This window comes from Formica exsecta, unplaced genomic scaffold (genome assembly GCF_003651465.1).
Source record: "Formica exsecta isolate Colony F162 unplaced genomic scaffold, ASM365146v1 scaffold167, whole genome shotgun sequence".
Classification (NCBI taxonomy): Eukaryota; Metazoa; Arthropoda; class Insecta; order Hymenoptera; family Formicidae; genus Formica; species Formica exsecta.
In genome coordinates this window covers 59503-72841 of record NW_021848985.1, presented here as the reverse complement: position 1 = coordinate 72841, position 13339 = coordinate 59503, and the positions used below count along the sequence as shown (strand labels likewise).

General features: G+C 32.0%; 1 protein-coding gene and 1 pseudogene across 3 annotated transcripts in view; both read right to left on the bottom strand.

Moving 5' to 3' along the window:
* Positions 1–1116: 1116 nt before the first annotated feature.
* LOC115233247 lies at positions 1117–6179 on the bottom strand (annotated as a pseudogene).
* Positions 6180–9080: 2901 nt separating this feature from the next.
* Positions 9081–13339, bottom strand: part of LOC115233254 (fatty acid synthase-like) — a 35192-nt gene continuing 30933 nt past the window's right edge. For all 3 annotated transcript variants that reach the window (XM_029803560.1, XM_029803559.1, XM_029803561.1), the window contains 7 exons: positions 12727–12971; positions 11965–12658; positions 11025–11856; positions 10461–10933; positions 10065–10319; positions 9405–9656; positions 9081–9317 (listed from right to left, as the gene is read on the bottom strand). In XM_029803560.1, the coding sequence (XP_029659420.1) occupies positions 9216–9317; positions 9405–9656; positions 10065–10319; positions 10461–10933; positions 11025–11856; positions 11965–12658; positions 12727–12971 (2853 nt within the window). In that variant the 3' untranslated portion in view covers positions 9081–9215. The remainder of the gene's footprint in view (positions 9318–9404; positions 9657–10064; positions 10320–10460; positions 10934–11024; positions 11857–11964; positions 12659–12726; positions 12972–13339) is intronic.

Below are 13339 nucleotides of genomic sequence, written 5' to 3'. Positions count from 1 at the left end.
GAGTTGGCCAGTTGAGAGTACCTGAGATTTTCAGATTTTAATAATGGCTGAAGCGATCGAGTTCTTACTAGGCTTAATCGACAGTTTGAATTCGAATTATATAAAGAAAGTATTTTGTAAAATATATTTGTATAACTTTTTTTGATTAAAATATTTTTATAAGTTTTTATTTTCAATAATTTAAAATAACACTATTTTGTGTTATTCTTACATCAATTATCTCAAACATTTAACATACAAGTTGTTTTTAGCATTGTTATAGTTTTATTTAGTATATAACTATAAAAATTCTGTGCAAATTTGTAAGTATCATAAATCTATAAATATACTTTTATTGCTATGCAAAGATACAAAGTTGCTTTGTAATAAGCTTTGTAATAAAGAAGTATTTAATGAAGCATTCACAAACTCTGTCATAAATAAAGAATTATTTTTAAAATTTTTATCTGATTCTTATCAAAATTATTACTCCATTACATTGTGATTTGATATAATATACAAATTATTGTATATAATTATTGCGATTGTTTAAAAGCGTTTCTCTCTTTTTGTTTTTGTTGTTTATTTAATTGTTAAAAATTTCCTTAAAGATAATATGATATACATCTAATAAGATTGTAACAATCAAACCAAAAGCTAACAACTTGTGGTATTTGAGGAAACTTATGTAAAAATCACGCGCTTACACTAATTATGATATTATTAACCATATTGTTCAGATTTTGCAATAAAATGTTACAAAATTTTATTCATACAAATACTGCTGACTACCTAATAGAATGCGATGATCAATTGAAACACTATTAAAATGGAATTACAAATCTCTTCAAGCAGATTCATGTACCGTAAAATAAATCTATACGAACTGACAATAAAAATCTGAAGCCTATATTCATAGCCGTTTTCCAGCTAAAGAGTGTATTAATAATGAGAGTTTATCAGAAATAAAGAGAAATATAAGCACTACAAAATTTTATTTTTTTCATTTAACATGTTTCTGAAAAAATAAAAATTTAATGTAATAAAGATATAAAGATCCAAAACTAATAAAATATTAGAGAGAAAGATTATATATAAAAGTAAAAAAAGAATTGGAATTTCATTAATTTCTTACATTCATGTGATATCTGTGTTAGTTCTAAACGATTATTTGCGGCTGATTGGGATAAATTTTATATGAACCGGATGAGAAGGACGAATTATCATATCGAGTCTCAACTGCATATCCTTTAAATAATTTATGGGTTCCGGTAAAAATTGTGCACCAAAGGAGCAATCATAGCTTTCAACTCTAGCAGACCGAATTGTTGACCTACAATTCGAAGACTTATCAAAAACTATCAATACGAGGAGAAATGAGAATCGCGAGCAATTCACCTATGCAATTCCTCGGTCCTGCGCTGAACGGTAAATAGGAATAAGGATGACGATTCCGTATCCCCTCGGGCAAAAATCTATCCGGATCAAATACTTCTGGATTTGACCAAAAATTGGGATCTCTGTGAACTCCGAAGATATTAAGATGTAAGGTTGTTCCAGCAGGTACGACATATCTGAAGTCTGAAAAGCATATTATAAAATTACAAAATATAAAAATTTATGAAATTGAGAGTTCTTTTGAGAAATAACATGAATATATAATATTGTATTCTTAAAGTGTTAAAACTTATTTTACATTTGATAATATATACTTTAATATATATTATAAAATGTGACATGTTCAAAGATATAAGCAGCAAAAAAAGTGATTAATTACGTAATTTTACATCCTCCTCGACGTTTCGTACTATAAAAGACACGACGGGATATAAACGTAGCGTTTCCTTTAAACATCTGTCTAAATATAATAAATTTTTCAACGATTTCATGGTAAGTTTCCCTCCGTTCTCTTGCATAACGGTATCGATTTCAACCCTCACATGTTCCTATATCACTGATAATAATTAAAGTATTTTTTTTAATATTCTGTTTTTGCATAAATACAAATAAATTTTTAATAAATTAAAAAATATATTGCAACAAAAGCTTAATATATAATTTGAAATATTTGAATAAAAATTGCAATTTAAATAATAGATCGCAATATACTGAGAAAAAGATACCTGGACATCTTTGTGTTCAGCTAATAATAATAAAGCAAAGCTTATACCCATCGCTGTAGTATCGTGACCCCGTAATCATCGTCATATCGTTAAACGTGCTTAGATAATATGTACAAAAAATTTAAAAAAAGATTACAGATACATACCGCAAACATAAAGGTATCGACTTCTTCTCTGATGTCCGAATCAGTCAAAAAATTATCTCGAGATGCCGCTATTAAGAGATCCAACATGGCTAGCCGTTTTTTTTTAACTAGAAATAAAAAAGCACATTAGCGTTAATCTCATTTTTGCATGCGATTTAATTATATAATATTGTTTTTGTTTAATATTCAGATTTTCTACTAGAAATAATAATGATTTAATTTTACGACATAAGATATATGTTGCATTATTACATGTAATTATATATTTAGTATAAATATTACAGGCATAATTTAATATTCGATTGCGTAATCAAACTTAAATATTAGTTCTAATCTTTTACGTACTTCCAAATTCTTCGGCATCATCTATCTCTGTCTCTTTATCATTTTCAAGGTTTTTCAAATATCGATCATTGGTGCGTTTGTGATAAAGCTTTCTTTCCGCGATAATCTACACACGAGTACAATATTAAATTTTTAAAATGATTTTTGTATTAAATAACAATAGCACTATCGTACTATAACATAAATATAGCATAATGTATTATTAATAAATTAATAAATTTATGATTAATCACGTAATCTTGCGGTACAAATATTACGAGATTTATTGTAATTTTATATAAAAGATAGAATTTAACGGATTTAAAATAACATGATTTATAACGTACTTTTTCCGTAAATCCATGCAATATTTTCAAGACCTTTTTTTGCTTTCTCCTTTGTGGCGATAATGAGAATAACAAATCGTTATAGAACCAAGGCCTGAATCCTCTAAACCATAATTAAATAGAACTATATAATTTTAATAATGATGTAATCTTGTAAAAGCCTTATTTAAAGTCATTATAAAATCTAATAATAATTTTTAAGAAATTTCATTGAGTGAAGAGAATATAGGTAAAAAAGTAATTTAAAACTATGTATTTTACAAAAAAAAAATGTATGTATGTTCTAGAAACATTATACTTTTGTTTTAACTATAAATTTTTTGATCAAAGATAATATCTTTTCAGATTTTATATATTGCACAATTCATTTTACTTAATATTTCAATATTCTAACATTTACAATCTTTTCAACATTTTAAAGATTGCAAACAATTTTTATTTTGAAATTAAACATTTAACGGAGCACGTACAATAGATTTTGATTTCTAATTGCCACTTTAAACAAATCGACGTCTCAAATTAATTGTTCACCTTTATATGATTATTCAATATTTAATTTCAAATATTCAATATATATATAGAAAATATATATCACACACAATCATAAGTTAAAGAATTATAAATATATCACACAATTATTTACTATATCCATAAATTACCTATAAAATATCAGTTCGACTATGTCGTGAGTTGCATTTCGATACTGTTGCTGGAACTCGTTGAGTTTTTGCAGAGAGATGCCCATGGCAAATCCTGCAAGTGCATGTATCACTTACAAATGCATGTATAAGAGCGGATATATAATCAAAGATAATTACAACTGAATATTTTATAAGTAACTTTGAGTATAAAAAATCGGATACTATCTATCTTTTGTGCAGCATCGATACTTTCTATAGGAAAAAAATTATCTTCTTATCTTAAGCTATGATATTATTTAGAATGAAAACCCCGTACATAATACAGGACAATAAGAACTTTACAGAAACCTTATCGCATATGGCATTTAGCGTATGTTCACTAACAAATGGTACTAAATCTTTTACAACTGTCCCTCCGACATCTATTAAAGATTTTGTCATATAATCGCCCTCCTTGATCAAGATATTAGCAAATTGATTCAATATATTGAAATGGAACGCAAATGTTAATATTTTTCGTCCTGCACGCCACTTAGCGCCTAAAACAAAACCAAAATAACACAAATTGTGCAATAAAAGGTAAATATAGCGAAAAGGGGACCAAGCCCCAATGACCTTGACCTTGACATATGTTGTCAAGATCATCGGCCTGAGTAACTCTCAAAAGGTTTTAGCCGTCGCTCGTTGTTTGTCTTCCGGAAGTGGAGCCCACCCTTAGTGGGGGCGGAATCCACTGTGTCCACGCATATACTTTACAACGCGAAGCAAAGTTCTACATACGTTCCACTATCCTATCCACACAATTATGGGGTGGACGTAGTTTCGCGTTGTAAAGTATATGCGTGGACACAGTGGGTTCCGCTCCCACTAAGGGTGGGCTCCACTTCCGGAAGATATAACCTAACCCAAACCTATTCTTGATTTAAAACTAAAATTTGGTTTAGGTTAGGTTATATCTTTCGAAAGTGGAGCCTCCCCGTAGGGGGAAGGGGCGGAACCCACTGTATCCACGCATATACTTTACAAAGCGAAGCGAGGTCTACTCTACAATTGTTGTGTGGATGGAAAAGTTTTTTTTTCAAATAATGAGCAAGCTATATCCAATAAATAATTAATTCAACATAGTAATATTTTGTTTTTGAACATCAAGGAATTCTGAGTAACTTTTTCTTCTAATTTAATCGTCGCTTGTTGCTTATTAAAAAGAGTTATTAACAAAAAAAGTTTGAAATATACCAAAGTACATGCACGCGCGCACACACACACACGGGGGAGGGGTGCAAGGGGGGCCTTTGGCCCCCCTCCCGCACCCGCCCCGCCGGTAGGCAGGGTGGACCTCGCTTTACAACTTACAAGTACATGCTACAATGTAGCATGTATACATATAAAGTATGTATGGTTATATATTAATGCCATTATATTACCTGTGCTGGTGAAAAGACCTGTGCCGACCCAAGGATGAAACAAATTATATAGATGACTTTTCTCGATGCACTTGGTATTGCTTAGTATCGTCTGAAATCATCGAAAACATGTTAAGAGAGAAACATTAATTTATATTATATCACTCGATCTTTTAGATGCACAAATAATCTATTAATCGTATCTCAAATTTTTATCTAATCTCAATTGTGAGTGTATCAATATTTTCTCTATTCATCTTTTTAAGGAACCTTTTTTTTACGAGCAAATATCTTCTTGTGAAACGCAAGATTTTTAAATCTAACTAAATTGCAATGTCTATAGAAAATTAAATTTTTTTTATTACCTCCAGATCATTTAGATGACGGATAGACACAATATACGTGGCGAAAATTCATAATTTAAAAATAGGATAATACTTATCAGATAGGCTACACTTCAGTTTCCATTGTTCCTCTAAAAAATATATTAAAAATATCGATACAAAAATTTCAGTGGAATTAATTTTATCGTTATTTTATTGCATCTTTACTCAAATATGTTGAAAATAAACAAGTAATAATTATGATAATAATTTGGATATTGCCGAGAGAAGAGTAAAGATATGCAATCTGCTTGCGAATACTTTTGATAGATATATGTTCCAGAGCACAAGGTTTTATAAATTTAACTTTTGCTTGTATGTGTATATAAATGACGGGTCGTCTGACAATTAATGTAAATAGATTAGAAATTTTATATTTACCTGCTGAAACATAAAATTGGAATGCATTGCCAGCAATCGGATCGCCCACTGGTCCCGGTATAAGATTAATAAGTCGTCCGTTTCTTCCATAACGTACGAAATAATAATATACCAATAAAATAAACATGGATAATAACATTATAATGACAAACATCGTTTCTTGACGTGATGTTCTTGATCGCTTAATTAAGGTTGATCTTCTTCAGCTCTTCTACTGTTTTAATGATCCTTGAATACACGTTACAAAAGCCTTTTTTTGTTTTTGTTGTTTATTTAATTGTTAAAAGTTTCCGTAAAAATAATATAATATATTGTACATTTAATAAGATTATAACAATCGAACCAAGCTAACAACTTGCGGTATTTGAGAAAACTTATGTAAAAATAACGCGTTCAAAATGTTATAAAATTTTTATTTTATACAAATACTATCGATTACCTAACAGATTCATCTGATGCGATGAACAGTTGAAACACTACTCAAATGTTTAAAATGGAATTGCAAATATCTTCAAGCAGATACATGTGTCAGTAAAACAAATTTTTGCGAACTGATAATAAAAATCTGAGGCGCCTATATATAGTGTCCGATAAAGATTGTGCCAACGCTCGTGAGCGGGTAGAGCACAGTAAACTGAACAGAAAAGTCCTGTAATATTTTTTTCTATAACGCTTAATAAAGGAGTTATTATTGAGTAAAGTCTGCCAGCGCCGACCTTTAGTCGCGCGCCTGGCGACTGGTAGTGTGCGTAAGCGTTCCGTCCGTCGCTACGGCGGCGCACACTACCAGGCGGGCGGCTCACCGACGTGCGTCCAGTTAAAAGTCGGCGCTGATCGCCTATTACAGGAGGCAAGGTTGATCGTCTAGAGGATAATAACGTTACACTCGCAATGGCAGACATCTTTTCCTACATTGAATATAATGACGATTATCAATTTAACGAAACTGTAAGGTGTATGTAAAGATTTCATCCCGGATGAAAAAACTATAAAGAACAAGCTGCTACAAAGATATGGAAAGAAAATAAATAACAACGAAAAGTAAAAGTTTCACCTTAATATGTTTTACCGACGTGCAGCATAACGTTCTATGAGGTGATGTGGAAAACAATGCATTATTTCTGAAACGTATGAAAGTTGAAACTTTGTAAACCGTAGGATACAAAAACGATTGATCCAAAAAACTTGTACAACATTTTTTGTACAGAATTTTATAAACTACAAAATTTTGTAAGAACTATTTTTGCCGTAGGACTAATGGGTAAAGAGATATCCGTGAAAAACTGTTTTTCTTTCTTACTTTGGATCCTCTGTAAAATTTTTAGCAAAAGTCACATCGATGAGGACTTTTCACATATTGTTTATAACAACGAAATAAAGGTCCATGCAAAAATTTAGCTAGGTGCGAATTTTTCTGCAGAAAGATTCTAATTTCCTTGGTCTATAGAGGAAAGCAATATGTCGCGTAATGCAAACGACATGACACATTCGAATTCGACAAAATCGAACGACGAAACCTCGGGTTCGTCTTCGTCAGATGGGAAAACTAAAATATGAAGAAATCGCTGCTGAGAGCTCCGGGAAAAGCATTCATCATGAAGGTCATCTCCGAAGACGTAACAATCACGAAGCTGGCTTTCACCGATTCGAAGCAGGACATTAAGAAGAACTCTGAGAACGTCACACTTCAAGAATTTTCCAACCATGAAGGAATACCCAGTACAAACATCTCTCTAAGTATGGAAGAAAAAATTGTCGACGAGAAATTAAGTGCGAATTTTAAGGAAACATCGGCAACGTCTAAACACGTAAAGGGATAATCCTCTGCCAAGTACGAAGAGAAAAGAAACGTAACTGTAAGTAAACAAGAAATAACGATTATTAAATCTATCGGAGGAGATCTCTCCTCGACATATTTAAAATCGGTAATCGAAGATATCAAATCCGACGAAAAGAAAGACAAAGCTATAAAGTCTGACAAGGAGATTGTTTCGAAAAAGAACAAAGATATAATCTCGGCTGATTTGAAGATAGAGGATCATAAACTAGAGAGTCCTCGTGATCAAGAATTGGCTACAGTGCGCGGTATTCAGGGCGAAGTTTCTTCAGGATCCAAAATAAATGCGAATGATTTAGGGACAACGGCATCCGAAGCGCTTGATGTAGAAAAAATCGATGAAAAGGGACACAAAGAAATCATTTCGCTAATTCATGATACGTACGTGAACTATGATCATGTTTACAGAACTTCATCGGAGAAGAATCCTAAAGCTAGCTTGCGCAATAACTCCATCGACGTTAGTGAGTCGCGCGGAAAAAATCTTTTTCTGTAGCATTTAAATACATTAAATTGAAGATATTAATTTGCCGATATCGGAGTACCCATTCGATTTGTCTCGAAATTTTAAAGTATAGGCACATTTTACGTTATATTCAAACATAATATTTTGTAACAAAATATTCAAAAAAAGTATAAAAATTTTATGAAATAGTATATTAATTTGCGCATGTATTTTATTATATATATATAGAATGGTATATGTAAAAACTATCTGGGATGCTCCTACAATGGCGGAATGTCCAATATCTGCAAATGATTTCTTAAAAGAAACCAAGAAATAATTTTAGTATCTTTAATAGCTAGAAATATTTTCTCAATAAAAAAGATAATATAAATTAAAAATTAATTAATAAAATATATTCGACCATAATTTTTTGTATCAAAAAGGTCAATAGAAACGGGTAAATTAATTGCAATTTGAAATTGCTTGAAAAATAGAAATTTATCTATATACACATACAGTAGCTATATCCATATTCAATATATTATTAAGTTTTTTAACATTAAGAAAATAATAATACTAATATTAACAATGATAGAAGAACACTTTTAACGAAGAGAAAGAAAAAAAATATTTTTCCTTCAAATATACTATTTAAATTAATTTCCTGATTTGACTTCTAAAAAGCGTGTGGCAGTCATTGATCTATTACCGAAATCATTGCTTTCAGAAATTGCCAAGAAAACCTGAATTTAATTTCAATCCTGCAACGAACATCCCCAATTTTCAACAGAACACCGAACTAAACATCGCGGATGGATCTTACAAGAATCGACAAGAAATAATTCTCCACGATGAAGATTGTTTCGATTCCTTGCCGGTACGAACTACGCAATTTTACTAACGTTTACCTGACGAGAGGGACAGTGACAAGGCCTTTTAGCTAAGACAGTGATCGCGTCCAAGAACGTGGAAAGAACACGATTTCGCAATGTAGCTAATTAATAATTTAACGAATATTTAATTCCGACACGAAATCTTTTACAAGTAATTAAGGACATACCTTGTATCAAATATTTTATGGCATTTTATTGATAATATGTTTGTCGAACATGCACAAAATACCGACACCGAATAATATATTAATATGTATTAAAATGCATCACAATTGATAACAATCAATTATAGTATCAATTATAGTATCAATTATAGTATCTCTCCATTAATCGCAGCTGCTACTTTTTCGTTTCTCAAGATCGTCAAATGATTACCCTCGATGTAATGTACCTCCACTTTACTTTGAGTTACCTTAAATATTATATTTCGTTAAAGAAAAAAAGTTTTGTTGCATTTAATTTTTTAGATATAGATCTCAACAAAACTTTTTCAAAATACCTTGTGCAAACCATAATCCTCTTCAATCTTATATACATCTGACAATGTAGGTTTCAGCAATGTTATGGGCGATTTAATACGTGGTAGCGTAGAAGGATTATATTGTCGAATAGCGGCTGAATGTTTATACACTGTTGTACACAGTGTTTTCAGATTTATGGGTGACAATAATGTATTTATTTCTAAAAAGTGTTTGGCAAAAACATCAAACCGCTCCTCCCAAGTTTTACATTTCTTTAATTCCTCTAGAACCTGCCAAATTTATATGTTTTGTTTTTAAATAGTTTTTAAAAATTTTAAAGAATTTCAATATGGTTGTTTTTTTTAATAACTATCAACTTATTATGGAGGACTTACGATTATTGACTAAAAACTAAATGAAGGAAATGTGAGAAACATAAGATGCTTGAAATGTCTAAGGGCTACTTCTATCAAGATCCGATTAATTCAATCGTCGACTAACTTACAGATTAATGAACAAGAGAAAATTAAAATTTGTCGGTATTATATTATATATGAGAATTATATCGTTAGAAATTTTATGATGTTGATCGTTATGTAAGTTAATAAACGATTAAGTTAATCGAAGTTTGGTGAAAGTGGCCCTCATTGTAAATGAAAATACATTTTAACATACATTAAAAAATATTATAAATATACCTTTTCTCTGATTTTTATGTCATAAATTTCCATAATAATGTTCAGAATATCAATTTGATGTTCTACATCGCTTGAACTTGGCATATAATGTTCGTTCATCATTCGTATTTGTTCAGGAGCACCATCGATAAGAACAAGTCGCCCTTTAAATTTCATAGTTTCCAATCTTCTTGCTAACTCAATTGCGATAATAGATCCGAAAGAATATCCTACCATTACAAAATCTTTTCCATCTTTCAATCTTGATAATACGTGCTGTAAAAATATTAAGATGATATATATTCAACGTACTTTACGTCTCTCTCTCTCTCTCTCTCTCTCTCTCTCTCTCTCTCTCTCTCTGCGGCTTTAATAAAAGACACATAAAACATAAAATTATCAATACGATCGCGATACCTCCAAAAGATAATCCGTCGTATCCAATATTATGTTTGTAGCGTCGATATTGTTTGTGCCATACTGCAGAAATGTCAAAGAAAATTTAATACTTGATGCTAAGTGATTAAATATAGCTCCACAGCCTTCAATTCCTGGTATAAGAAATACTTGGACCATATTTTCCTTTTTTTTAGTCGAAATATCTAAACAGATTTCTGTCATAAAATGTTCGTCATTCACGATACTGAACAATTTTATGACGTCTGGTTTCCTTGTATCGATTGACTTTTCAGCTTGCGTATTATCGCTACCAGTGTTTGCGTTGGACATCTTATTGAGTTTTGCGAAAGTAAGGTTCCGTATCTCTTTTGGAGTAAAATGGATATCGAACTCTCGTTCCATGGTTTGCTTGATTTCCACGACCATCATGGAATCTATTCCGAGCTCAGCCAGAGATGTATTTTGGCTTATCATGTTCATGTCATTTATATCTGGCAATATAAAGTAAGAATATATTTAATTTACTATATCTTATACGAAAAATATAGTTTAACATGCGGTAGTTTGCATGCGAATACTTACTTAGAATATTAGCGATAGTTTCCGCAATATTGTCAAATCCGGAAGATCCTACCTTCTTCTCAGCTACAACCATGCTGCTTACGACTGGACGGCTTTGAATTAAAAATGTATCAAGTTCGTCAAGGCAACTGGATATTTTTTGCTGCAATGTGCCGCCGATAACGAGTTCCTTATCCTCTTCTTGCATGTCGGCGACAAGACCAACATCACCTATGGCTCCCCACTGAATCGCAAGTCCGGGTAATCCATCCTTCGCCCTCTTCTCACACACTCTCTCCATGACGGAATTGGCCATGCCATAATTAGTTTGTCCAGCATTTCCTCTGCCGCAAGAAACGGAAGAAAACATTACAAAGTGTTGTAGTTTAGAACAAATCTTTCTGGACAGCTCGTCCAACATTTGTGTCGCCCAGGCTTTCGATTTGAAAGATTCCGCAAAAGTATCCGGAGTTTGATTCTTCAGAATGCGATCCTTCAGCACCACAGCGAGATTGAATATCGCATCCACCGGTGCTACTTCTTCCGCAATTCGCAGAAGGTGTTTGCAATCCTCACGGTTAGCGCAATCGATATTTGTGACAATAAGTACATTTACACCGTAGGATTTCCACAATTGAATTTTCATGCGCTGATAACCATTTTTTATCCCAGTACGAGAAATCAGCACAACGTTCTTAGCACCTCGTAGAATCAACCAGTCAGTTAACTCCAATCCAAATCCACCTAGACCTCCTAGTATAATGTAGCTTCTGTCGCTGAGACAATAGTAACGACGATGTGCGACAAAAAATCCGTTCAAAGGTTGATCTTCCTCTTGAATCTTTAAAATTATCTAAAAAAATATATATTTATATATTAGAGAGATGTCGAGATATTATAGTATTTCAAATTGTTGTATTACTGTATATAAATACTGTGTAAAATGAGTTACACTGCATACCTTTCCTATATGTTTCCCACTTGCCATATATCTAAACGCTGTCTCAATTTCTGATTTTGGGAAAACTTTCACCTGAAGCGGTTTGATGGAACCATTTTTCAGGCCGTTAGCCATCATTTTGGATAATAGAAACTTATACTTGTGACGACCGACAAACATATTTTCTAGTAGAATTCCGTGAAAACTAATGCCTTTTTGAAACACGATTAAATCTAGAGGATTGTTAGAAACAAGATCAAACTTGCCAATTTCCAGGAAACGACCGTTTCGTGCTAGACAACGAATGGATGCGATTAATTTTTCTTCCGCCAGTGAATTCAATACGATGTCCACGCCACGACCATTTGTTTGCAACATTATCAATTGTTCAAAACTGGTATCTCGAGAGTTTCCAATATGCTCATCCATAATAGCTGGAAACGTTTCCTTAATAAATTCTCGCTTTTCATTTGTACCCACGGTAGTGAACACCTCGCATCCCTCACGAAGAGCAAGGTGGATAGCTGCTTGTCCAATGCCTCCAGTACCGGAATGTATAAGTATTTTATCGCCTTTCTTCATCTTCCCACAAATGTATAAAGCGAAGTAGCACGTACTGTAAACGCACGGGACTGTAGCCGCCTCTTCGAATGTCCATGTATCAAGTATATTCCAACATAAATCTTTATCTTTCACAACGACGTTTGCTATACATCTAGAAAGAACAATTAGTTAGTCAATAATATTTTACATAATAATTATTTGGACATATATAATATTTACTTATTATCACAAAGTCCCATTACGCGGCGTCCATTGGTATCGAATCCTACATATTCTATTCCAAGACATATATTTTGAAATCGTCCTTGCGATATTGCCGTAGAACCCAAATTTAGTTTGGCAGTAGCTAACATTACATCCTTGAAATTGATAGACGAATAGATCACATGTATCAAATCTTTCAGATGAGAATCTACGGATATATCATTTTCTATCCAACAAAAGGTGCTTAGATCACCACGAACCTATAAAAATATAAAAAAACATTTTATTATAAGATATACAGGGTGAGTCTTTTTAATCTTAACAGGCAAATATCTTAAAACCTGTAAGTTTTAGAAGAAAACTTTTTAGACAAAAATTGTTTGGTTCTGAGGGGGAAAAGAGATATGAATATTAGTTAGACTTTGGGTGGCATTGTTAAGGTCATATCAAGGTCACATTGAATTTCTTAAATTAAAACCTCTATTTTTTATTGCATATTCTTATAGCCCTTGTCGAGACCTTTTCAAAACTCTATAATAAATATGTTTTCATTAAGTACTTTTTGAGTATTTTATATCATAATCTGACATATTTTGATATAAAAAATAAAATATCTCGTAAAATATTT